Below are 27657 nucleotides of genomic sequence, written 5' to 3'. Positions count from 1 at the left end.
TGTTGTATTGCCTGTATTTGTGTTGATTCTGCACATAAGGAAAGATAGGGCATCAAAAGGAATCCCTCAGTGTTATTAGCAATTTGTGGATAAGAGAAAGAAGTGGGATTGCTGGGGAGAAATACATGCATCCTGTCTTGTTGGAGAGGACCTGTTGTAGTTCTGATTCAAGGCTATTAGGGAGGATGTTCTCTGGTCTTCCTGTAAATAAGGCAATACAATAACAAGGAAGCTGTCTGTGTCTACTACCAGTGAAGTTTCACACTGATAGAGAAGTCCTGGAGGTGGAAGATGAGCAGAGAGGGAGAGAGAGAAAGAGAGAGGAAGCGAGAGTGAATCATGTGTCTTTAACATTTGTACAGTGGTACTGAGAAGAGAGAGCAGAGGTAGAGAAAAAGGTTGGACTAGCCCTACCCAGAAGGATAGACAAAGGGTGCCAGTGTGGAGCCATTTCTTGGGGGAAGGGCTTTTAGAGATTCTACAGGTCATTTGTAGAGTCAGTAAGAGTTAGAAGTCAAGGGTTAGTAGCCTGAAGAGTTTCCTTGGGTTTATTCCACAGGTCACCCACCAGTTGCCTGCCTAGTTCCTGCAGGATTTGGTCACGTCTGGTGTTGAGGGGTGAGCACTTATGTAAACTGCACACTCACACGAGGAGTTTATACTTTCAGGTTTGAGCTCCAAATGCTGAGAAATATCAATATTAGACCTCAGGGATGATGAAATTGTAGTTATTTATAGAGAAAATAAGGTTTTGAGCTTTTTCCTCTCTTCTTCCAAGTGAGTCCCACTGGGACCAGAGCAAACCCAAGTGTCCTGGTCACTGATGGAAAAAAAAGTGGATAAGACTGAGATGACTGATCTTGACCACCAAGAGGAAATCGCATTGCTGCTACACTACGAGGGCTAAGTGGACAGTAACTGGACAATGGGGAGTCTCTAGGATGTCTTGTAATATCCCCTCGCTCAAGAGTCTCACCAAGGGAAAACTGCATCAACCCCGAAGAGACAGGATCATTAGGTTCTTCTAATTCACTTCTACAGGAATGAAGGGTTAAGTCACTTTATCAGATGAAGGTCTTCGTCCCACTGAGATGCAGACAGAGGGTAAAGGGAAATGGAATGAGTGAAGTCCAAAGTTATTAAATGTTGGTCTGTGCAGAAAGAACAGGTCTTCAAAGAAGGAGGTACCTTTCTCTGAAGGGAGGAGAGAACCTCCACTTTGACTATGACCTTGTCTAAACAAGATAAGAGTCAGAGAACTCAAAAGGCTTCCATAGCCTTGGAAACTCATGACTGGAGCATAGGGAGACTACTGATGCCATAAACAAGAGTGTCAATTTGTTAAGTCAACAACAGGAGTCACTGTGCACTTACTCCTCATGTAGGATCTCTGTCCTTAATGTGCTGTACATTGAGATTTAATGCTATAACGAGTACTCAAACAGTATATTTCACTTTGTGTTTCTATGGGGGTGCAAACTGTTGAAATCTTTACTTAATGTATGCTAAACTGATCTTCTGTTAAAAAAAATTATCAATTCCCAACTTGACTCTCACTGGGATTAAACATGACAATAGGTCTGACCTGATTTCATCATCATTTAAAAAATCATCTATTATTTTTCACTTTATGCTTCTGTGTGGGAGCAAACTATTGAAATCTTTACTTAATGTATGCTAAACTGATCTTCTGTATATAAAGAGAATCCAAAATGAATCTTGATGTGAATGGAAGGGGAGAGGGAATGAGAAAGGGGAGGGTTGCAGGTGGGAGGGAAGTTATGGGGGGGAAGCCATTGTAATCCATCAGCCATACTTTGGAAATTTATATTCATTAAATAAAAGTTAAAAAAAATTTTGGTCTGTGGACAGCAATGCAAGAAGATGCAGAGCTGATATGCTTTCTCTGAGGGAGTTGCTTGATCTTTCTTCTCCTCTATTCCAGCTTATATGAAGAGTACTTGCGTTGTCTAATATTTTAGTGGGAATGTGACCACACTGACAATACCTTCTTATGATATATTGGTAGCTGATGAAATTCCATGTGTTTCTTGAGTAGGAAACATACCTTTTTTTTTTTTTTTTTTCCATCACCACCAGGATAAAGACAAGAGTGGATGTTGAGGACAAAAAGAACCAGTTGTGCCCATTTGGCCATCTGGTTTCCTACTCTTTTTTCATGTTTCTTTGTGTCCAGGGAGGCTGACATAGATGGATTGCCTGGCATGCATGATTTCTCTCTGGCTTTTGATTTCATCTGGCTAAAGGAGAAGTTAGCAGGAGATTGAAGGGTTAGTGTTTAAAAGGTCAGGGTATTGATTCTCTGGGGAGCCTTCCTGCCAGGCTGCCATCCAGAACATGAGGCTACTTCTCTGAAAAGCCCCAGCTCCTGGTACAGCCCTTCTTCATTTAGCTCCCTTTCTCCTTTCCCATAAATTGTTCTCCATCCTGGCCCCCAAAGGCTTCTAGTTATTGTTAACCCCATGGCATTGCACCGCTTCTCTTTGGTTTCCCTAAACTTTCCACACCTTAACAAAAGCCAATCCCTTATTAAACTCCTCTCCGTTGTCCCATAGGCATGTGCCATGTTTTCCTGCTGGGACTCTGAATTGTTTACCCTTCTTCTCTTACTCCTCCCCAACCCCATGGAGTAGCAGGATGCAACCTGAAAGTTCAGATGAGTTCATTTATTGACAATAAACCCAGCCAGCTTTTGGCATATCTGGGTTGTATGAAAGCATTTGAACCTGTAATAATCAGAAATGACAGTCTCTTGGTTTTTAAAATTAAAACACTTTGTTGAATACATTATTCTCTGTGTGTCTCCCACAGGTTTCACCACAGGAAAACAGAGGTGCTTAGGCAGTGTGCACTGTGTCCCAAGGGGTACTGAAGACCCTCTTCTCCCTTTCGGCCCTGGGAGTTCCCGTATCCCTTTCTGTGGCTGATCCCAGCCCTCTTGGCAATCTTGACATCAGGCTACTATCCCACTAGGCGATGAGAGATGTAGGCAGCCTTTGGACAAGTCAAGGCCAAGGAGGATGGTGGTCAAAAGCATTCTGTGGAAATTGGCTGGTGTTGCAGAGAAGCAGAGAAGTCGCTTGCATGTGTTGATGCCTGCTGACCTTTCGTGCTTCCTTGATGTGCCGCCTGTTTTGTATATAAATATCGCTGAGACGCTGGAATAAATGAGCCTTGATCAGCCCTTTGTCTTGGCTCCATTCTCTGTGCCCTTGTTCCTCTTTTCATTCCCACTCCCTCCTTCAGGTTCTGTTTGGTGCGGCTAGCCCACACAGGTGGCGCCCGAACAGGGACCTGAATAGGAGGGAACTGCATGAGGAACCCTGAAAAAGGAAGGAAGCTGCCGCTCGATACTGTGGAGGAGTAGGTGAGTACCCACTACCTGTAATCCTCGGTAAGCAATAGATGGGGCCATATGGGACAAGCACAGGGACAAAGAGAGGTAATTAAGGCCGTTAAAAATGTGCTCCAGATGCAGGGAATAGGGTTAAAGAGACAAACCGTAGAGCAATTTGTTAGCGCTGTTGAAAAAATTAGTCCTTGGTTTGCTGAAGAGGGTGTTGTGGATGAAGAATATTGGGATTTATTAGGAGAAGAGTTGAATGCCCATTTGCGGGCTTTTGGTCCCGAGGATCTCCCTGTTATCACATTTTCTTTATGATCTCTGATAAAAGAAGCATTATCGGCACAAAAAGGAAAGGTTAGTGTTTGGTGGGCCACACGGAGCCTCCAGGAAACATTTGAGGAGGTGCGCAATCAGGCGTCGCAGGCAGAAGAACCGCTCCCTTGTGACACTGTGCCACAAAAACTGACAAATCCAGAAAGAAAGGCTTCAGAATATGGACCACTTGTGCTTGGACTCCTGGAACTCCCCTGCAGTTCTTTGGCACCAGGACTATGGTTACCCACAGGTGGGGATGGAAGAATCACACAAGATCTCGCCTGCAAGATACCTTCTCCTGTCCTGCTAATCAGCCATGTTCCATGATGAATTTGACAGTAATTGGATAAAATGTAACTACTTAAACTAGAAATAAAAAATATAAATCAGTGTACACTGGACAGCCCCCACCCTGCATTTAAATATTTCAGCTGAAGTAAATGTTACCTGTTGTAAAGTTAGTATTACTATGTGAAAAGAGGAATTGTGGTGACAACAATGTAATTCTTCCATCACTGAATTCAGTGTTACCCATTCTGTTCTGTATTATGTACTAACTCTACCCCTATTACTGATAGGAATGCTTGGGCAGATTACGCTTGGTTTGCTTTACAAAAGAATATAAATAAAAATACTCCGCATATACTTAGGATTCTACAAACCTGCAAAAATGTAACAATTACAGATAATAAGAGGCTACTAGTATTCTGGCTAAATGGTTACCCACCGTGTTCCATCCACCGGGAAATCTGCTGTCTTATCAAAAAGAAATGTTGCAAATATTTAATGAAACCCAAATCACTAATTTTAGAGTAATATATATCCTAACTCAAAAGAAAAAGCCCAACGACAAATAATGGAAAATCACCCAAAATATGGCAAACTCTATTTAAGATACTATGTTTATGCAACCACACTTAGAAGGATACTATATAGATAATAAAAATATTAGTTACTCTTTAGATCAATGTGAAGATACTAATCAAGGACCGTCTTGCTGCAGTATCCTTAAAGCAATGGAGCCATGTCTATTGCAACATTCTGTTAATCTATGCTCCTTTACCATCTTTCCTTTAAATAATTTCAGTGTACTCTATGAGGTTGCCCCTCAACATGTCTGTTCAGCAAGTAACAATGCCTCAGATCTCCATGCCATGGGATTGTCTCAGGCTGTCTGCAGCAGCTTGAGTTGCTCTATTGGATCGCTGATGTTTTTTATGTCCCTGACATGCGTGCCCAAGAGGTTGATTCCCCTAGGATATATCTCAATTTATCCTTGAAACACATTGAATTATTTTTGTATTTGATTACTGGATGTATACTTGTATGAGAAATTTGTATTGTATTCTTATGATGCAACGAGCCCATGTTAATTGTGCCTACACCTCGATGCAACCCTAATGTGAGGACGGATTTTTAGGATGGAGAGGCTAGGTTTGGCTCTGGTAAACAAGTAACTTGTCTGCTGGAAGACCTTCTCCTGCTCCTTGGGAACCTGGCCAGTTCCCCGGGAGGAGGATAAAGGAATGTTTCTGATAAACAGGTGGGCTTTGTGTCTCGGCTCTCTGGCCAGGATCTGAGACAGGACGCACTGCTTGCCTAAAATCTTGGCAATGAGCCCCCTTTGTCCTTGGGGGCTTTGGGAGGGAGCTGGAGCAAGCCTCTGCTGCTGCTGTTCCATCCTGGGGGAACACGCAGTCATGCTAAACGTTGAACGTGCTCGTGATGAGGGATTAGCAAAATGGATTCACTTAGAAACAGGACATTCAGGACCTGCCATTATGCACAGATCCTCTCTTAGTTTCTACTCTATGTTGGACCGTTGTTGCTTTTCTTACTTTGTTTGGGATGCCTTCTGTGTGTTTTGCAACTTATGCTAAATGCATTACAGTCTGTATGGACCGAGATTCATCATTTAAAACTCCGTACCAAACCTCCCTTGTAATCAAGATAATTGTTATTTGGTCATACATTTTGTCCGTCCAAGACTTTTGCTTAATGCCTAGCTGGAATGATCCTCAGAGACGGGTAAGACACTCAGCATTCTGTACCAACCTAACACAGGGCTCTAGGCCAACCTGCCAGAGTTACCAATGATGGGTAAGGACAGAGATGACTGAGGGCAACCTAAGACAGAGGCCATTCTCAATAAAATAAAAAAGGGGGAAATGTAGGCAGCCTTTGGACAAGTCAAGGCCAAGGAGGATGGTGGTCAAAAGCATTCTGTGGAAATTGGCTGGTGTTGCAGAGAAGCAGAGAAGTCGCTTGCATGTGTTGATGCCTGCTGACCTTTCGTGCTTCCTTGATGTGCCGCCTGTTTTGTGTATAAATATCGCTGAGACGCTGGAATAAATGAGCCTTGATCAGCCCTTTGTCTTGGCTCCATTCTCTGTGCCCTTGTCCCTCTTTTCATTCCCACTCCCTCCTTCAGGTTCTGGTGCGGCTGGCCCCCACAGAGAGAATTATGGCACCTAAATAATTCTGACTTTCCTCAACCTTGTGTTTTGTCTGCTTCTCTTATGTGTGGCCCTTCCTTCTCCTTTCTCCTCGTCCCTGTTACAGCTGCTGACATTACTCAGGGTTACCCTACGTGCTTCTAGCAATCACATCCTTCCTTGCTTCCGTGATGTGGAGCTATCTGGGGTCACTCTCTGCATCTTGTGTCTTAGCTGTGTGTGCAGTTACACTTCAATGCTACCTGGAAATCAACCAGTTGTATCCTTTGCAGTCGGTGCTGTGTCTTTCAAAGCCCACATGCTGTGAGCTGCTTTTCTAAGCTGCTGTTTTATCTGTGACATTTTCATCTTGGCTTTGCTACAGATGCTATTTTTAGGTATAATGCCCGCCCAGGAGCTTTATGAAGCTTAGTATTGCTGCTGTTCAGTAAACAACTATTTGGATCAGCAGGTATACAAGATTCTGTGCAAGGGGCTATGAAAGTGCACGGTTAGATTTTATTTGGGTGCTTTTGTGAGAAAAACCAGCACGTGAAGGCACAGGCACAGGTGACCTGAAATATAGTATAGGACAGGTGCTGACAAGATGGTGCTCATCATTGGGGAAGATGCCAAAGTGTATTTGAACTCATCTTTGGAGGATGAAAAGGATCTCTACAGATTCAAATGCCATCTCTGTGAGGTTTTCCCTTTATCTTTCCATGTGCAACCTGAGCATAGCTGATTGCTCCACCGTCAGCACTCTCAAGGCATGATATGCACCTCCCTCCTGGCATTTGTCACATGGCAGCTTAATCATTTGTTCTGGGTCTGTTTTGAGAGCTTTGTCAAGACAGAAACTGTTCACATTTGTGTTCCTGGGGTCTAAAAATACCTGGCACATTATAGATGCTCATTAAATGCCTGGGAGGGAGGCAGAGGTGTTCGAGGACATGGGTAAGCCAAGGGTTGGAGGCCTGAAAGGGACAGAGTGCTCAGGCAGAAGGACAGGGGTTCACTGTGGCTGAGGCACAGTTGTGTGGGCTGACACATAGGGGATGACCAGCAGATAGCAACATTAATTGCATACAACTTTCTATTTCTAGTGTCTCAGTTACAGATGGGACTAAGGAATATGGAGTTTAGTAGACCACCAAGAATTTGGCTCCCACAATGCCTCAGTCCCTAATCCACTCTGGGATGATTTCCCATGGCACCAATATTCTGTAATTTTCTCTTTCTTTTCTGACACCCACAAACAATTCTATCACCAAATGCCCCATAAGAATTAGCAGAAAGCTGATGTTGCTGATGGCATAGAATGAAATTAATTCAAAATCTAAATAGAAAGCAGTTAAGTCACTTCTGATATAGTCATACAAGAGATGTTACCTCCAGGGGACATTCTGTCAGGGACCAGCCTACTTGGACCACTTCTGCTGATAATCAGTGAAGTGTGAAGGCGTCTGGGAGTCCCTGGACTAAAGCAATGGAAGCATCATTTGTACTTTCTTCCCTCGGTTTTGTCAAACTTGCTATGCTTTTGTCTTTAGAAGGTGATTCCAGTGTCTGGTGGCTTGTGCGTTAAGTTCACTGTCTGATCATCTTTATTCAGAAGATTCCTTGTCCTGAAAATGAGGAGTGTGACACATACCCTTGTGGAAGAATTATATTATTCCATCTTGGCTGGAAGTGGAATTCTCTAACTTTCTGGATGTTCATAAGAGAGAAATGAAGTGCACTCCTCTCCCTATTTGCTGCACCCCAAAATGGACCCACTCCTGGCAGACTTCTCACATCTTTTTGGCCAAAAACTGCTCATGTGGGCTGGTGTTGTGGTGCAGTGGGTTAAGCCTCTGCTTGGGACGCTGGCATCCTATAGTGGACTGCCTGTTTGAGTTCTGGTTATTCCACTTCTGATCTAGCTCCCTTTTATACACCTGGGAAAGAAGTGAATGATGACCCAAGTATTTGAGTCCCTGCCACTCACATCAGAGATCTGGGTGGAATTCCTGGTTCCTGGCTTCACCCTGGCCCAGGCCTGGCTGTTGCAGGCATATGGGGGAGTGAACCAGTGGATGAAAGATCTCTCTCTCTCTCTCTCTCCATTTATCTCTGTCTCTATCTCTATTTATCTCTGTTACTCTGTCTTTGAAATAAATAAGTAAAAAAATACTGCTCATGTGCTCATGGAAGTTATGGGCTGATTGGGGCAAACTTTTAGGGGACAGGAAAATAGTAAATCTGTTAGGCACACATGTTGTCTCTGTTGCATATGTCTCCCCCTCTTTTTCCTCTCCCTCCTCCTCCTTCTCAACATTTTGAAGGTGTAAACCCATGCCCATCCCACCTTGTTTTTGCTCATAGACCTTACAAAAACACACTGTGGACCATATTTGGGTTATGGCTTCCTGACTTCTAGCTTAAATCATTCACAGTTAATTTTCTGAGCAAATCTGTGTGTGTGTGTGTGTGTGTGTGTGTGGCTGTATTCATTTATTGAGCACCTATTAGATGCCAGGTAATATCCTGTGCACTGAGCAAAATAGAATAAAACCTTTCCCATAATGGAGCAAGCACCAGTCATACTGACACCTAACAAAACTCTGAGGAAGATTCAAAAGGAATTGTTTTGTGGGGAACTCAGAAGATCTGCAATGAATGGCAGATTGACAAGTATATCTGGCATTGAGTGTGCTCCAGAGTTAACAAAAATTGTATTAAATTTCCCTATCAGCCACAAATTACTCTTGCAGAACAGTGAACTGTAACCGCAAGTTTGGCACCATTTCTTCTTTTTAGCCATTTAAAAATATATTTATATTTTTAGTAGAGTTTTAGGTTCACAGTAAAATTGAGCACAAGGCACAGAGAGTTCCCATAGTTCCCCTGCCCCACCCACGCACAGACACCCCTCATCAACATCCCCAGCAGAGAGAGGAATTAGTTACGAGGGATGAGCTACATTGCTGCTACCTATGTTTTGGTGACCATGATTTTTTTTATAATAGAAAGTAAATCTCTGGTCATAATGTGAGCCCCCTGAAGCCCCTTGGCCTTTCTTCTTCTCAGCTGCCACTGTGATAATCATTTCTGGTTCCTCCTGCCACCCTGGACTCCGTAAATTGCCATCCACGGGCCAGATTGTAGACTCTGTCTTCCCTTTGGCTACTGATGGGGCCAGTATCATGGAGATACAAGATGTGAACACACCCTGGGGCAGCCTGCACGGGAGGAAGCAGCATGTCACTTTCCTTTTTTTAAAAAAAGATTTTTGTTATTTTACTTGAAAGGCAGAGTGGCAGAGAGAGAGAGAAGAGAGAAATCCTCCATATGCTGGTTCATCCCCAATTGTCTGCAAAAGCCAGGACTGGGCCAGGCTAAGTCAGGAGTCAGGAGATTCTTCCAGGTCTCTCAGGTGGGTGTAGTAGGTGTAGGGGTTCAAACACTTGGGCCATCTTCTGCTGCTTTTCCAAGTGCATTAGCAGGGAGATGGACTGGAGGTGGAGAAGCTGGGATTCAAACTGGCAGCCAGCAACTCAGGTGGTGGCTTTACCCAGTGCACCACAATGCCAGCCCCTGGCGTGTAACTTTCATGCTCTTCTCTTCTCCCCCCGGTTTGAACCAAGGCGTGGTGTTTGTGTACGGCCTGTCTGGAGACAGCCTACCTGCCACCCTCTATAAAGCATGACCAGGTCTCTCATGCACTGTCACCAATTAGCTTCCCGCTTTATCGGGCCCATTTCTCTTTCCTGTCACTCTCACTGTTTCCTGCTAAAGCATCAGCCCACAGGCCATCTTGGGTTTCTATTCTCTGGGGAATCTGGGCTGAGCCAGTTTCCTCCAGGAATCTAAGCTCCAAGAGGAGCTGAGTTGTGTTCTATTTTGCTCAGTGCATAGGACATTGCCTGACATCAAACAGGTGCTCAATAAGTAAATACACACATATTTGCATTTTTAAAGATTTATTTATTTATTTATTTGCGAGGCAGAGTTACAGTCAGAGAGGAGAGACAAGACAGAGAGAGCTTCCATCTGCTCCTTCACTCCCCAAATGGCTGCAATGGCTGGAGCTGAGCTGATCCAAAGCCAGGAGCCAGGAGCTTCTTCTGGGTCTTCCACATGGGGGCAGTGGCCAAGGCACTTGGGCCATCCTCTAATGCTTTTCCAGATGCGTTAGCAGAGAGCTGGATAGGAAGTGGAGCAGCCGGATCTCAAACTGGTGCCCATATGGGATGCCAGCACCCCAGGCACAGGCTTAAGTTACCATGCCACAGTGTTGGCCCCTATATTGTGAAAGAATTAATAAATGCATCGTTTCAGTGCAGAAATCCTGAAAGACACTAGCCCTGAAACAAGTTTTCAGGAAAGAAAGCAGACCTCTTAGTGTTGGTTTTCCCCTCCAGAGACTATTCAGGCCTGCAGTATCAAGAAATAGAGACGCGTTTAACTGCAGAGAGGGGAAGAGCTGGTGTGCAGGAAGTTATGAGACTTCAGACACAGAACAAAAAGAAGTATCGAACATGAGCCAGGGTGGAGCTTTGCTTGAGGCTCCTATGTCACCCAGCTGCTCGGCTGCTCTGATCTCCATACATATCTGATTTCTAGAAATGCAGAGTCCAGACAGGAACCAGTGATGAGCGCAGAGGAAGAATGCCCACTGTGGGCTCAATAGATCTCTCTCTCTTTCATTCTCTCTCTCTCTCTCTCTCCCCCTCCCTCTCTCTCTCTTTTGCAAAATTGGAAGATAAAGAGCTGCTTGTGGCTGCTGAAGCTAGCTCAGAAATGAGTCAAGAAGAAACCTCTAGAAAGGCCCTCCCACAGCAGTGGTTCTCGCCTGCATGTCAAATGCACACGCATTCCTCCCTCCTCATCAGAGTCCTGACTTCCTTTGGTCCTTTCTGGGTATTCTGGGGTGAGCGGGTATCCAGGGATTCGACTGTGTTTACTGAACACATACCACACTCTGGTCACTGGGACTGGTAGCAGCAAGGATTAAGTAGGTGAAAATCTCTGCTGAGAGTGATGTCAGAGAGATAGTAAACAACATGCATAATTAAGATACATCACATGTGAGATAATAATAAGGGCTTGGGGAAAAATAAAAGAAAAACAGAGAGAGGCTATCTTAGTCTGTTGTCTGTTGCTATAACAAAATACATGGAGTTGGGTATTTCACAAAATAAGGAGGTTTGTTTAGCTCACAGTTGTAGGGTCTGAAAGTCCAAGATTGGGCCGCCCCTCTGTCCAGCTTCTGGTGAGGGCCTGCCTGGCTTTGTCACAGCAGAGAGAAGCAGCAGACTTGGAAATGGCCACGTGGGCTGGGTGGCCTCATTTTATAGCAAGCTGCTCTCTGGAGAACGATGAGTAATTCACGCCTGTGAGAACCACACTGATCCTCCTGCAGGGGAAGCCCCCACGACCTGATGACCTTCCAGGAGCCCCACCCACCTGTTAAAGGTTCCACCACCTGAACTCTGCTGCACTGGGGCCCAAGCTTCCAGCATCTGAACCCTGGGCCACACACTCAGACCATACCCAGCCATCGCTGGAGGTGGGGCTCATTCAAATGAGGGTGCTGGACTCGTTTGCCAGGGCTGCTGTCATTAAGCGCCAGGGACTGGAAACTTCAGCAGTGGAAATTTATTCTCTCATGGTTCTGGAGGCTGGAAGCCCAAAAACAAGGTGTCAGCAGGCTTGGTTTCTTCTGAGGCCTCTCTCCCTGGTTTGCAGATGGTCTTCCATGGTCCTCCCCCTGTGTCAATGTCCTGAGCTCTGCTCTTAAGGCTATCGGTCATATTGCACTGGACCGCATTAATGATCTCATTTAATCTTAATCATCTCTTTAAGTGTCTCCTCTCCAAATGCAATTGCATTCTGAGGTACTGGGGGGAGGGGTCAGGACATCAACCAATGAACTTGATGGGATGCACTTTGGCCCATGACTGACATCCAGGGAAAGTCCTGGTTGGATGGTAGGATTCGAGCTAAGACCTGAGAGAGCTGAAAGAGGTAGCTATGCAAATATCTAGGGGACAAGCATTCCAGCAGAAGGAACAGCAAGTGCCAAGGCCCTGAGATACAGGCCTGCTTGGGGAGGGGAGGGCTCTTGTGGCTGCAGTGGGTGAGCAGGAGGGAGGAGCAGAGCAAGACTCCAGAAAGTAAGGACAGCAGGTGTTGGGGCCTGGAGAGGGCTTTGGCTTTTCCTCTGAGTGCTAAGAGGAGCCCTCAGGGGAGGGATCGTGTTGCTAGCGACTCCCAAGTTCAGGCTCATGTGCACTGCTCACCCTGTGCAGAGTCCAGCGGATGCCAATGCTGGTCGCTGCGCAGGCACAGGAAGAGAAGGAGCCCCAGCCACAACCTTTTCACAGGGAAGATCCCAGGGCTCTTCCACAGCTCGTGGGAAACATGTGCCATCTTTGAATTCTGTTTTTCCAGAGTTTGTGGAGCCCCCTTGTGCATCTCTTTCTGAGACTCTGACCGCTAACTGTCGCTCAATCTTTGATGTTACCACTGCGGCCCTTCTTCTTGGTGCACTTAGGAATTGGAGAGGAAAGGCTATTTTCAAAGTATCCACCTTTTGATAAAACCCTGCAGGATTCTTGGATTGGTGTTTTGTACCCCTTTTCCCTCTTTTCCCTTTTGCTGGGCTAAGAGTGATGGGGAGAGCAGTGGAGGCCTAATAATTCACACCATCCATCATCGTAGGGGTTAACGCTTCTTACTTTATTTGCGGGAGGGAGGGAGGGGGTAGTGTAGTGTCAGCCACAATCTCGGATCTTCCCTGTCTCCCTCTCTCCAGTGCAGCGGGGCCACGTGGGAGGTGGGAGACACATGGGCTTTGTAGCCCGACGGACATGGATTGGAGTCTCTGCCTCCCAGAGCTCTGTGCTGCTGGTCTTCCCTGGGGCTGGGACTCCGTCTCCGTAAAACAGAGCAGCACCAACCGCTTCGAGGGCTAACAGCATTTGCAGATATTGAAGAAGCATTCACCCACACCTTGCATTTCAGGATAGAAAAATTCCTCCTCCAGCCTGTGGAACATTAAGCTGTCCCACATGAAACGTCAGGCCTCTCTGAGCTTCACTCATTTCTGATTCAACAGACACAGAAATAGCTGCGTCATGATTCCATGTCTTTAAAGGGCATTGAAACAGATCTGAATGTTTTTAAAAACAACAGGAGGTAGGATTCTCTTCTTAAAAATGTTTCTTTTTTCTACAGATACTACAAAGCTTACATTTACAACACTGATGAAAATGCTCTTTATCTATGGTACAAGAAGACAAATGGCAGGACCGCGAGCAGCTCACTGTGCAGTCAACTGTGATGTGGTTTCTTCCTCTTCTGCTGCATCTGCAGCTGGGCTCTCCTTGCTCCTCTCTCTCTCTCTCTCTCTCTCTCTCTCTCTCCCCATCCCTCCACCCCTCCTTCCCTCTTCCTTTCCTCCTCCTATTCTATTTGTTTTCATTGAGACGGACCTCACATAACATCAAGTTAACCATCTGAAAGTGAACAATTGGATACATTCAGCACCTTCATGATGCTGTACAACCCCCACTTCTACCACGTTCCAAACCACCTTCATTACCCCGGAAGGAAACCCCACACTGTGAGCTGTTCCCCTCCATTCCCCACTCTTCTCAGTCCCGGGCAACTGTCCGTTGGTTTTCTGTCCCTACCACTCATCCCGGACGTTTCATGTAAACACAGTCACACAGGATGAGCCCTCGCATGTCTGGCGTGCTTCACTTAGCACTCAGTCTGTTTGAGAAGACTGTCCCCGTGGTAGCCTGTGTCAGTTCACTCCCTCGTTTCTGAGCCATAGTCCATGCAAGCTGTGGCTTAGATGTCACCTTTGCATCCAAGCCTTTCACAGGCTTCCTGTTTGTGATCCTCTCCATCCCCGTCTCAGCACCTCCGTCTCCTTGCTCTATTCTACTCTTCCCCAAACACCTATTGATTCCCAGCTCCTTCTAACTTACTTATAGCATATATCAGCTGTGTGTAGTCGCTGTCTTCCTCTTCTTGCTCACACTCCTAAGCACTAGAACAGCTGTGAAGTCATGAACGTTGTCTGATCTGTTTTCCGATGGACCCCAAGCCCTGGGAGAGCCTGGGAGATGCAGGCATTCAGTGAGTATTTGGTGAATGAATGCATGAACAATGAAGACATAGAATGTACAGGGTACAAGAGCCAGGACACGCAGGCCAAGGGTTTCCGAGAATTTTCGCTCACTGCCTCTCTTCTGGTTGCCACACCTTCTTCCCTCCCTGTGCAGGCGTGCAGTCCATCTGCAGCAACCTTCATTCCTTCTCTGACCTCTTCTCTTCTGTTTTTCTGATAACATGAATGTGAGAAGGACAGGTTTCCAAGTGGAACTGTCCAGAGAGTGGAATCTACCTTCTCTTTCTTTCTTTCTTTCTTTCTTTCTTTCAGGAAGAAGTATATATAGAGAAGGAGAGACAGAAAAGAAAGGTCTTCCATCCACTTCCATTCACCAGCTTCTTATGTATGATCCACTCCCCAGATGAACATAACCAGCAGGGCTGGGCCAGGCTGAAGCCAGGAGCCAAGAGCTTCTTTCGGGTCTCCCATGTGGGTGCAGGGGCTTGAGCACTTGGATCATCTGCTGATTTCCCAGGCACATTAGCCGGGAACTGGCTAAGAGGCAGAGTAGCCAGGACTTGAACTGGCACCTATATGGGATGCCAGCACTGCAAGCAGAGGCTTAACCTTCTATGCCAGCCCCAGGATCTACCTTTTCTAGAGCAACAAAACGAGGTATCATTGTCCTGAACATATTTACCTCTCTTGACAACTTTTTATTATCTATATCCTCTGTCTTTCTGCTGGAAAAAACATACCTGCTGGATGTCCCTAATCCAAAAATCTGAAATCTGGAGTGCTCCAAAGTCTGACACTGGGAGCACTGATATGTTGCCACAGTGGAAAATTCCACACCTGACCCCACAGGACAGGTCACAGTCAAAACACAAGTGCACCAAAAATGTTGCATGGAATTAACTTCAGGCTATGTAAGATGTATTTGAAATGGAAATGAATTTCACGTGTTGAGGGGCTTATCCCCAAGATATCTCATTATGTATATGCAAATACTCTAAAATCCTGAAGTTCTGACATCCAAATACATCTGGTCCCAAGAATCTTGGATAAAATGTATTTAACCTGTATTGGCTTTCAGTTTCCTTTTTTCAAAAAAGGATAATTGGTTTAAAGCAAATTCACCTACTTCTTATATATGACTAGCTGTACTGATATTGGGATTTATGACTCTAAGGTATTATGCCAATCACTGAGGTTATTAAACATTGTATTTTTTTTTTCAAAAAGATTTACTTATTTATTTGAAAGTCAGTGTTACACAGAGAGAGAAAGAGAGGAAGAGAGGAAGAGAGAGAGAGAGAGAGAGAGGTCTTCCATCCACTGGTTCACTCTCCAGTTGGTCACTACGGCAGGAGCTGCGCTAATCCAAAGCCAGGAGCCAGGAGCTTCTTCCGGGTCTCCCACGCGAGTGCAGGGGCCCAAGGGCTTGGGCCATCTTCTACTGCTTTCCCAGGCCTTAGCAGAGAGCTGGATTGGAAGTAGAGCAGGTAGGTCTTGAACCAGTGCCCATATGGGATGCTTGCACTGCAGGTGGCAGCTTTACCCACTACGCCACAACACCGGCCCCTAAACATTGTTTCAACAAATTAAAGATGCCATATGCTATAAATTGCACCATTATTTTTTTTCCACTACTAACGAAGGGGGAAAAAAAGCATTGCTGATTAAACTATGATGTAATACTTTCTTAACCTTTAGCACTTGGTTGTTGCATTTAAAGTTTATGTGCAATTTTGGTCATGCCTCTAAAGGGAAATATTTGCTTCTTAAATATCAAATTGCGCTCCACTGTTGTTTTGTGCCTTTCTGCAAATGCGTTGACTTTTGTTTCTGACACACATTTTAACAGCGTTTCATTTTACCAGCATTCCACAGCTGTAGTAACAACCATGCCCACAGGCCGATGGAAGAGATGCTATCACTCGTGGTTATGAGCAAGTTCAAGACTGCACAGGAAGGGACAATTGCGCACGGATGCCAGCTGGGTGATGCGCGTAAGGCTCCGTGGATTACAAGACACAATGTGATTTCAGAAAGTTTGAAATGGGAAGGAATGTGTGTTTTAGAGTGGACTACCTGGATTAGCAATTCAGGAATCCCATTTGCTGTTCTTTCTCCCACAGAAAGGGAAGCAGATAAAAAGTTGTGCGGCTGAGGACTGGGAGTGAGCTGTGATTGCCGGAGCTGGTGTTTTGCTCACCGAGTCTGCTAGGCCAGCAGAGGGGGCTGCTGGCATTCTTATGGTGAGAGAGGACTTAGTTTTTTTTTTTTCTTTTTTGACAGGCAGAGTGGACAGCGAGAGAGAGAGAGAGAGAGAGAGAGAGAGAGAGAGAGACAGAGAGAGAGAGAGAGAGAGACAGAGAGAGAGAGAGAGAGAGAAAGGTCTTCCTTTACCTTTGGTTCACCCTCCAAAGACCGCTGCGGCCGGTGCACTGCGCTGATCTGAAGCCAGGAGCCAGGTGCTTCTCCTGGTCTCCCATTTAAGAGAAATGAGTGACATGTGGCTTTTGGGAATGGCGCTGTCAGTTAAGTTTTGGGGCAGACCAGTGGTTTGAATGTTCTCCTGTATGTTTCAGGCAAGCGACTTCCCTAAAATATCCACGCTGTGGGCCCAGTCTGCCTCTGGATGTGTGTGAGATGCACCAAATGCCTCGTGCCCACATGAAACGCTGTCTGACTCACGCTTCATTTTTCTAATTTTATCCAATTACTTCTCAAAGCTTCCTAAGGCTTGTGATGAACCTGAAAATTATCCAGAGCATAACACGTGCATTTGTCATTTATTAATTCATAAAAAGAGGGCAACAGCCACTACTTCTAGAGTGCTTCTCTGGCTGTCATTGTGATAAGCATTCTATCAACATTACTGTGTGTTTTGTTTATTATGGCCCTCTCCAAAGTAGGTCTAAGCATTTTAGTGATGAGCAAAACGGAAGTTTAGAGAGGATTTGTGACTTTTCTAGGGCCATGCAACCTGTGAGTGGTTAATCAGAGTTCAGAACCAAATTCCTTGTAATCAACAGCGATTTTAATACATTTTTGTATGCAAAAGTTGAGAAAGTGATAAACACCGATGAGCTGAGAGGTGTCTTTCAAATTGATGTCCCCATTACTTAACATGCTTTTGGAGATCCTCTTGGGATTGCCTTCAGGACCTGCCTTGTGAGTGTTGTTTGTGGTGGGAACTGTTCATCCTATGAGGTCAGATTTGGCAGGTCTACCGACCAAGATAAGGATGACCGTGAGCAGCAGGATGGCGCAATTGTCAGTCACAGAGAAATGGTTCCCATTTTCTTGAGAAGGTTGCAAAACCAAGCAAAGGCATTTGTTGGACAGGTGATGATGACTTGAGGAATATAAAACATTTGCAGCAATGCAAATACCAGGGTTTACAAAATAGCCATAACTCACACACAGCAGCTTCAATGACCAGTACTCACAATTGGAGTTGCACCTAAGTTTTGTTGGGGCACATCAGGGTTATCAAATCAACCACTCAAGGAGTATATGGCTCCTGCAAAAATTGTGTGTGTGTGTGTGTATTTTATTACACTCACACAGAATGCTAATAGGCTATGGAATCTGGAAGATTTTAGAAGCAATTTAACCTCAAGTATCCTACTCCAGGCATTTGTGTTAATGCCATGCCATCTGAAGGCATGTGAGCTTTTGATCCCTGGTATTCAGGCTCCTTTTTACAAAGGCACTTTGAATACTAAACAATCCTTTGCTAAAAAAAAACCATCAGGTATTTCATGTTCAAGTTCAAACACTTTCAGTCACTCCCAGCTAAAAATAATTCATCCTTTTCCCGCATTTGAATAAAATTCTAGTGAGCCTGCCTTGGTGCTCAGATCAGCTGTCGCCTGCGGTGGCTCTTGGTGAGTCCCTCCTGTCTCAGGGAGCAGAGCCTGCCCTTAGCTGACACAGGTGCTAGGGAGCGGGGGAGTGAGGCTAGAGCTCTTCAAAGGGATCTGCTCTCTTTTCAAACAGCAAAAAATACCTCCAAGTCTTTAGACTTCTCACCTTGAGTTTCTTTTCTTTCTCCTTGCTGTTTTGCCAGCCCACTTGATTGGAATGACAATTTAATTTGGGATTGTGATACTTATTACTACCTCTGACTAGGTCTAGTAAACACAGCAGGATTCCTGGTGCTGCCTTTCCCCTTTCAGTAAGTCAACCCCAGGCATGCTAGATTTCACTGACTTGTCTCTGCTCCTCAGTGTAGCACCTTGGGTGATGCCCGCCTCTTAGGAGGGGATTTTGAAATGTTCATGTTCATGGAGAAGTGTAATTAAATGACGTTTGTTTTGGTGCAACAGAACTTGAAATCCATGCTTAGTCTTTTGTAATACACATTAAAAATATTTTATTTATTTATTTAAGAGGTAGCCCTACAGACAGAGAGAAAGGTCTTCCATCAGCTGGCTCACTCCCCAAATGGCCCCGATGGAGCTGTACCAATCTGAAGCCAGAAGCCAGGAGCTTCTTCCGAGTCTCCCACATGGGTGCAGGGGCCCATGCACTTGGGCCATCTTCTACTGCTTTCCCAGGCCACAGCAGAGAGCTGGATTGGGAATGGAGCAGCCAGGACATAAACCGGCACCCATTAGGGATGCTGGCGCCATAGGCAGAGGCTTAGCCTACTATGCCACAGCATCGGCCTCTGTAATAATGCATTTGAATGAACTTTTTGAGGCCCCTTGTATGTTGGGGATTTATCCTAAATGAACCATTTAATGTTCAGCCCTGATGGTTGTAGATGCAGGACCCTAGTAAAAACTTGTGAAGTGAGTATATTGAAAAGCAAGCAGCTGGGGCAGCACCTCATGAGGAGCAAAGGAACTCTTCATTCCATCAATGTTGGATGCGCTTATTCAGATGCAGCACTGGGGAGAAGATGATTAGATTGGCTCGTTTTCCACAAGGAATTCTCACTCTGTTGGAAGTCCAGGCACAGGGCAACCTGGCGCTAAAGTTGGACAGAGTTAATAGAATAACTATTCATCTGTGGGCCTTAATCCAGGTCCATTTCCAAGCATATCTTGAGTGTGTTGGGAAGTTTCTGGGCTAGAAAATGTGTTGCTGTGAGCTGCAGAGTGATGGATTCCAGGGAAAGAAGAGGAATCTTGCAAAGAATAAACAGAAAAGCCATCTGGGGTCAGGAGCAGGTTTCACCCTGCTCCTCTCCCCTTTGCTAACATTGTCAGGGATGCTTGTTTGGAGATTCTTCACATGGGGCTTTAAAAACAAGCATACAGGGTTGGGCACATGGCCTCGTGGTCAAGGCACCTGTGTCCCATATCAGAGTGCCGGGGATCAGTTGCCAGCTGACTCCAGCTTCCTGCTAATGCAGATCCTGAGAGGCAGTAGTGTTGGCTCAGGTGATTAGGTTCCTGCCACAATGTGGGAGACCTGGATTGAACGGCTTTCGGGCTACTGCAGGCATTTGAGGAGTGAAGCAGCAGATAGATGCTCTGTCTCTCTGCTTTTCAGATAAATAAATAAGTGAAGAAAATATCAGTGCACAGCCTCCTAGAGATCATGCTTTCTTATTGCCATGGCAGGACTTTTAAAAACTATGACACCTGCTGTAATATGCAACTTTAGTTCTGAAGTTTTGGGGACATGGGGACCCAATGTTAGCAGTAACTGAAGCTTTCTCATAATGTCACAGGTGGTGTGGTCAACATTTTTTTGATTAGGATGAAAGCTCTAAAAAAAAAAAATTGAGCAGCCAAAGAGGTTTTCCTCTATATTAACTGTACGTCATCCCTCAAAGCATCTCACTAGAGAGGCAGTTTTGAGGGCTGAAGCAAGTAAGATATCCTCTCATCTAACCAACCTGAGTGGCTTTCTGGCTTCTGTGAGTGACACAAGCCCAGAGTGCAGTGCAGGGAAATGTGGGTGAAATGCACTGTGGGGTCTGGATGGCTGCTGGTCACTCTGTCTCTTGCCATTGCTTCACACAAGCCATCTTTCATCACCAAAAACTGCTACTCCTGGGATTCTCTGTCCCAAGCCATCGACACTCTGTATGTCAAGGCAGCACAGCTCAAAGAGACAGTCCCAGTAAGTACTAAGCTCTGCTGAGAGTGAGGGCCCCAAGGATGTTTCTAATCCAGGACAAAATTTAATTTTCTTTCTTTTATTGCAGGAAGACAGCATTAAAAATGTACGATTATTAAAAAAGAACACAAAAGAGCTGTTTTTGGTAAGCATGAAAGTCTTTTTTCTTTTTGTGTTTCTACTTGTTTGACTTTTTTCCTCCTGTGTTTTAATTTTTCCAGATAGTAATAATTAAGTAATAATCAGAGGGATGTATCCATGACATTAGAATAATTCCAAGATTCATGGTTTACCTTTTGCAATTTATTGTATCTTATTTGCAGACAAACTGCAGATTCCAAGAACAGCTTCTGTCCTTCTTCATGGACGATGTTTTTGGTCAACTCCAATTCCAAGCTTTCAACGAAACTGACTTTGTGGAAGACTTTCATTGTTTTAGGCAGAAATTGAGCCGTTGTGTAAGTATGCAGCAAATGTGGTGAGGGTGGTCCTAGAAATGTGTCTAGAAAACAGCCTAGAAAGCTGTCTCCCTACAGCGGGGAGTAGGAAAACTTCCTGACTGTCGGCTGGCTGTCCATGCGGACAGTCCATCCCTGGGAAAAGAACATCAAAGAGCCACACATAACTCACAGTGCCACCGTTTATTATTTCTTAAAGAATAGCACATATGGTATATTGGGGTGAGCTAAACTAACATGGAATGGTCCTCAAATCAATATGTATTTTAAAATCATTCTCTTATTATATGATTCCCAAGTCATTCATTCATTCATTTTTTTTTTTGACAGGCAGAGAGGACAGTGAGAGAGAGAGAGACAGAGAGAAAGGTCTTCCTTTGCCGTTGGTTCACCCTCCAATGGCTGCCGTGGCCGGCGCGATGCGGCTAGCGCACCGCGCTGATCTGATGGCAGGAGCCAGGTACTTATCCTGGTCTCCCATGGGGTGCAGGGCCCAAGCACTTGGGCCATCCTCCACTGCCTTCCCGGGCCTAAGCAGAGAGCTGGCCTGGAAGAGGGGCAACCAGGACAGAATCTGGCGCCCCAACCGGGACTAGAACCCGGTGTGCTGGCGCCGCAAGGCGGAGGATTAGCCTAGTGAGCCGCGGCGCTGGCCATTCATTCATTTTTATAAATATTTATTTTATTTTATTTGAATGTCAGAGTTACAGAGAAAAAGGGAGAGACATACAAAAAGAGATCTTCTATTCACTGGTTCACTCCTCATTTGGCTGCAATGGCCAGGGCTGGGCCATGCTGAAGCCGGGATCCAGGAGCTTCATCCTGGTTTCCCATGTGGGTGGCAGGGATCCGAACACTTGGGCCATCCTACACTGCTTTTCCAAACCATTAGCAGGGAGCTGGACTGGAAGTAGAGCAGCCGGGACATGAACTGGTGTTCATATGGTATTTTGGTGTTGCAGGACGCCCCCCACGCCACAATACTGCCCCCATTGCATAAATTTATTTATATTTCATTTTCTCCAAGCTGCTTGTGATTATCAGTCCCTCCCTCCCAACACACCCCCTCCCCAAGTAAGAGAATTTTTGTCATTGCAATACTTGGCAAGGGGCTAGGGATTAAGATGCTGGTTGAGATGCCTGGGTCCCCTATCAGAGTTCCTGGGTTCAGTCCCAGGCTTTGGCTCCTGATGTCAGCTTCCTGACAGTTGAGACCCTGGGAGGCAGTGGGGATGGCTCAGGTAGTCTGCTGCCCATGTAGGAGACCTAGGTGGGGCTCTTGGCTTCCAGCTTTGGCCTGGCTCAGCAGGCATTTGGTAATGAACTAGTGGATGGGAGTGACTTCTGTCTCTCTGTATGTCTCTTTCTCAGCCTCTTAAGTAAGTGCATGAATAAATAATACTGAAAAGACTTGATGATAAGGAGAATGAGGGGCTTGATACTGGGGGAATGCCAAAGCTTATGGCTATCAGTGTAGGATGGAATGGAGTCTTCCGAGGAGAGAAGACAGATCTGCACATTTCAGTATCTGGAAGACAAGGACCCTCTGCAGGCTTTTTTATCTGGGATTTTAAAGCTGTACCTTTTTCCTTTTTTTGCTAGAATTCTTGGTGTGCTTCCCATTGCACTAGCCATTCGATTTAATTTGATGTTATTCTAACTGAAGTTGTTAATGATGGTGGGGCCTTACAAAAAGTCCTTGCCAGGCTCAGTATTGTGTCTGGACAACTGGAATTCCAAAATGCATGTCTGTTCTTATGACTGATTTGGTTTCTTTGGCTCAAACAGCTAGAGAGCTCCTACTGATAGTGATAGCCCAAACTCAGCAGTATGCTAGATGAACACTTAGATGTGCTCTGCTTTTGGATAAATTTTTCCCAAAGGAATCTCCATCTGTTCCCACGGATGCTTTGAGAGACTTGACTCCTGGTAGCCAGGAGCATGTCACACCTTGCTTAGTTGTGTCGCTTACCAAAGGGGCTGGCTCCCCCTTGTGGCCGAATACAGTCACATCATCCTATCGGCTCCCCCAGGGCTGCCTGACTCAGGGCCTCCCTATATAGACTCATTGCGAGCCAGAGTTAACCTGTTTTGCAAACTATAGAGCTCATGCCCTAGGATAAACCAACCACCTCAGTGATACAGAAAGTGATAAGATTAGCCTGAGATTCAGAAAGCCTCTCCACACATTGCTTTAGGGAAATAGGTACTGATCTTGTGTTTAATTATTTGGCCAATCATAATTTTATATGTGTGGCAAAAGAAGCTGATATTTGTTTCCTGTAAACTTACTGAGATTCTGCTGTGTGAGGAATTCTTTTTTGACAGGCAGAGTTAAACAGTGAGAGAGAGAGACAGAGAGAAAGGTCTTCCTTCCGTTGGTTCACCCCCCCAAATGGCCACCATGGCCAGCACACTGCGCTGACCCGAAGCCAGGAGCCAGGTGCTTTTCCTGGTCTCCCATGCGGGTGCAGAGCCCAAGCACTTGGGCCATCCTCCACTGCCCTCCCGGGCCACAGCAGAGAGCTGGACTGGAAGAGGAGCAACCGGGACAGAATGCGGCACCCTGACTGGGACTAGAACCCAGGGTACTGGCGCTGCAGGCGGAAGATTAGCCTAGTGAGCCATGGTGCCAGCCATGAGGAATTATGAACTAGTGGTCGGGGCAGGGCTTAGCAGGGAGAAGTTATACAATGTGGGTGGAACTGGGATCATTATGTCAGGTGAAATAAGCCTGGCACAGAAAGATGAGTCCCCATGATCTTGTTCATGGGCAGAATCCAACAAAGCTGATCTTAAGGTGGCTGAGAGTAGAAGCTTCTTACCAGAGAGTGGGGTGAGTAGGGGAGAAGGATGGGGAAAGTTACTAAGTTACATTTGGTAGGAGAGCATTCTGATATCTTGTTGCACAGTAGGGGGACTATAGATAATGAAAACATACTGTGTATATATATATATATATACACACACACACACTTATTTGGCAGGTAGAGTTAGACAGTGAGAGTGAGAGAGAGACAGAGAGAAAGGTCTTCCTTCCGTTGGTTCACCCCCTAAATGGCTGCTACGGCTGGCACTGCGCAATCTGAAGCCAGGAACCGGGTGCTTCCTCCTGGTCTCCCACGTGGGTGCAGGCGCCCAAGCACTTGGGCCATCCTCCACTGCCTTCCCGGGCCACAGCAGAGAGCTTGACTGCAAGAGGAGCAGCCAGAACTAGAACATACTGTATATTTTGAAACAAACAAATAAAAAGCAAACAAGGGGCAGGCTTTGGTGCAGTAGCTGTCACTGCTTGGATGCCTACGTTCCATACTGGAATCTATGGTTTGAGTCCTGGCTCTTCTGATCCAGCTTCCTGCTAATGCATGCCCTTGGGGGCAGTAGGTGATAATTCAAGTGCTTGGGTCCCTGCCACCCAAGTGGGAGACCTGGATGGAGTTCCTGGCTCTGGGCTTCAACTTTGGGGGTCCTATCCAAGAATTTGTTTTTGGTGTTTTGGGGGTCTTATCCAATGTCTTGGAATGTTTCCCTGATATTTTCTTCCAGCAAATTCATAGACTCAGGTCTTAAATTTGGGTCTTTGATCCATCTTGAGTTGATTTCTTATATGGTTAGAGATATGGATCTAATTTCATTCTTCTGCATATATACATCCAGTTTTGCCAGCACCATTTGTTGAAAAGAGTATCATTACTCCACTGTGTGGTCTAAGCACTTTTGTCAAAAATCAATTGGCTGTATGTATGTGGGTAAATATCTGGGCCCTACGTTCTGTTCCACTGATTTTTTTGTCAGTTTTTATGCCAGTACTACTCTGATTTTTTTAAAGATTTATTTATTTGAAAGAGTTACAGGGAGGAAGAGGGGGAGAGAGAAAGAGAGAGGGAAAGAGACCTTCTATCCGCTGGTTCACTACCCAATTAGCTGCAATGGTTGGAGCTGGGCCAATCCATAGCCAGGAGCCAGGAGCTTCTTCCTGGTCTCCCACGCGTGGGCAGGGGCCCAAGCACTTGGGCCATCTTCTACTGCTTTCCCAGGCCATAGCAGAGAGCTAGATCGGAAGTGAAGCAGCCAGGACTCGAACTGGCGCCCATATGGGATGCTGGCACTGCAGACCAGGGCTTTAACCTGCTGTGCCAGAGTTGACCCCACCGTGCTGTTTTTAATTACTATGGGTTTGTAGCCGGCGCCGTGGCTCAATAGGCTAATCCTCCACCTTGCGGCGCCGGCACACCGGGTTCTAGTCCCGGTTGGGGCGCCGGATTCTGTCCCGGTTGCCCCTCTTCCAGGCCAGCTCTCTGCTATGGCCAGGGAGTGCAGTGGAGGATGGCCCAGGTGCTTGGGCCCTGCACCCCAGGGGAGACCAGGAAAAGCACCTGGCTCCTGGCTCCTGCCAGGATCAGCGCGGTGCGCCGGCTGCAGCGGCGGCCATTGGAGGGTGAACCAACGGCAAAAAGGAAGACCCTTCTCTCTCTCTGTCTCTCTCTCTCACTGTCCACTCTGCCTGTCAAAAAAAAAAAAAAAAAAAAATTACTATGGGTTTGTAGCGTGTTTTGAAGTCAGGTGTTGTGATGCTCTCCATTTTGCTTGCTCAGGATTACCATGATTATTCAGGGTCCTTTGTGACTCCATATGAATTTTAGGATTATTTTTAATAATTCTGTAAACAATGCCACTGACATTTTGATAGGGATTGTATTGAATCTGTAGATTGCTTTGGGTTGAATAGAGATTTTAATGGTATCAATTCTTCCAAACCATAAGCAAGGAATATCTTGATGATTTCTTTTATCAATGTTTGATAATTTTCATTGTAGAGGTCTTTCACTTTGGTTAAATTTATTTCTAAATATTTGTTTTTTTTTTTTTTTTTTTTTTTTTGTGGCTATTATGAATGGGATATCTTTCTTGATTTTCAGTGAGTTCATCATTAGGGTATTAGAAAACTACTGTTTTGGCCAGCGCCGCAGCTCACTAGGCTAATCCTCTGCCTGTGGCACTGGCACACCGGGTTCTAGTCCCAGTCGGGGCACCGGATTCTGTCCTGGTTGCTCCTCTTCCAGGACAGCTCTCTGCTGTGGCCCGGGAGTGCAGTGGAGGATGGCCCAAGTGCTTGAGCCCTGCACCCCATGGGAAACCAGGATAAGCACCTGGCTCCTGGCTTTGGATCAAGATCCTTCAGATCTTTAAATAAATCCTTGTGTTCCAGATCTGAGGGGAAATGCTTTCAGCTTTTCCCCATTTGGTATAATATTGGCTTGTTGATTTGTCATATGCAGCCTTTATAATTTTTATTTTCCACTTCTCTACTTGACATGATCAATCTTTCCTCTAAATTGTAGAATATATGATACAGTTATTATAATTCTTTTAATATCCTTTCTTGTTAGTTTTAACAATCGTACCAATGGTTTTTTTTTTGCCTCCTCATAGATTATGTTTTCCTGCTACTTTGCATGACTGGTAATTTTTGATCAAGTGAGAGACATCATGAATTTTGCCTCATTGGATCCTCATTTATTTTATTTCTATAAATAATTCTTGAGTTTTGTTCTTGGACACAGTCACTTGCAAACAGGTTTATCTTTTTAGTACTAATTTTGTCTCCTAGGCAATACATTTCTTTTTTTAATTATTTATTTTATTTTATTTTTTGACAGGCAGAGTGGATAGTGAGAGAGAGAGAGAGAAAGGTCTTCCTTTTGCTGTTGGTTCACCCTCCAATGGCCGCCGCGGCTGGTGTGCTGCAGCCAGTGCACCGCGCTGATCCGATGGCAGGAGCCAGGTGCTTCTCCTGGTCTCCCATGGGGTGCAGGGCTCAAGCACTTGGGCCATCCTCCACTGCCTTCCCGGGCCACAGCAGAGAGCTGGCCTGGAAGAGGGGCAACCGGGACAGAATCCGGCGCCCCGACCGGGACTAGAACCCGGTGTGCCGGCGCCGCTAGGTGGAGGATTAGCCTATTGAGCCGCAGCGCCGGCCAGGCAATGCATTTCTGTAAACTGAGAAGTTCTTGTGATTTCTACTTCCCTTGTTTAGTTTCTTCTCCTCTTTCTTATTTTTGCAATTTATTTGTTAAAGAAATTGGGTCAATTGTTCAATAGTTTTTCATAGTCTGTATTTTCTGATTGCATACATTCTTCTCTTTTCTAGTATTTGCTGTGGACTGATAATGCAAGGAGAGGTATCATCAGACCAAGACTTGATGTGTTGGTTAGATCCCATTCTAGGTAGCTTTGTATGTTTTCATTGAAGCACATAACTTATGTTCTCTGTTTTTATGATGTTAGCAGTCATGTATAATTACTGCCTAGATCCATCAATTCATAAGGAATTTTTGAATTCCATTATACCATCATCTTAAGCCAGGATAATTCTATAAACAGAATAACAAATACAATTCTATAAATAGAATACTCCTCTTACTAAACATTTGGCTGTCCTGAGAAACTTATCATATAATAAAGGCAGGGTAAATACTTAATTCTTTTTCTTTATTTCTCAGTTTCTATGAAATTATTCTCTTTTCTAATATTCTCCTCTGATAAATAATTGATTGTTAATTTTGTTTTCATCTTCTGCCAGTTTCACTCATGGATTTACATTTTTAAAACAATTTGTATAATTGTCTGGTTTCTGTAAGCACGAGTTTTTGGGCTTCTTGCAAGTCAACTAAAATTATAAAGAAAGTAAGACCGATAACACTCTTAAGATACAGAGCTATGACAATGTTCATGGTAGACCCCAGGGTATGGAATGCCCAGTGGGACTGTATTTGAAAATTGTCTCATTTTTGGTAGCATTCTAAACATTTCACAGTGCTTAATAAGAATATATTTTATAATTACTTTGGTTAGGTTAATTCAGAGGGTGTGATTACTCAAAAA

General features: G+C 45.2%; 1 protein-coding gene across 2 annotated transcripts in view; it reads left to right on the top strand.

The window, feature by feature from the left end:
- Positions 1-3211: 3211 nt before the first annotated feature.
- The window catches only part of IL26 (interleukin 26), a 31598-nt gene continuing 7152 nt past the window's right edge, over positions 3212-27657 (top strand). Inside the window, exons 1-4 of one of the 2 annotated variants that reach the window (XM_089308646.1) lie at positions 3212-3388; positions 16369-16488; positions 20403-20459; positions 20638-20772. In XM_089308646.1, the coding sequence (XP_089164772.1) occupies positions 16486-16488; positions 20403-20459; positions 20638-20772 (195 nt within the window). In that variant the 5' untranslated portion in view covers positions 3212-3388; positions 16369-16485. Of the gene's footprint in view, positions 3389-16368; positions 16489-20146; positions 20318-20402; positions 20460-20637; positions 20773-27657 lie in introns of those variants that run through there. The other variant, XM_002711247.5, reaches the window with a different exon arrangement.

Source organism: Oryctolagus cuniculus, chromosome 11 (assembly GCF_051225735.1).
Source record: "Oryctolagus cuniculus isolate XC-2025 breed Fujian yellow rabbit chromosome 11, ASM5122573v1, whole genome shotgun sequence".
NCBI classification, from domain to species: Eukaryota; Metazoa; Chordata; class Mammalia; order Lagomorpha; family Leporidae; genus Oryctolagus; species Oryctolagus cuniculus.
This window is presented reverse-complemented; position numbering and strand designations above follow the sequence as displayed.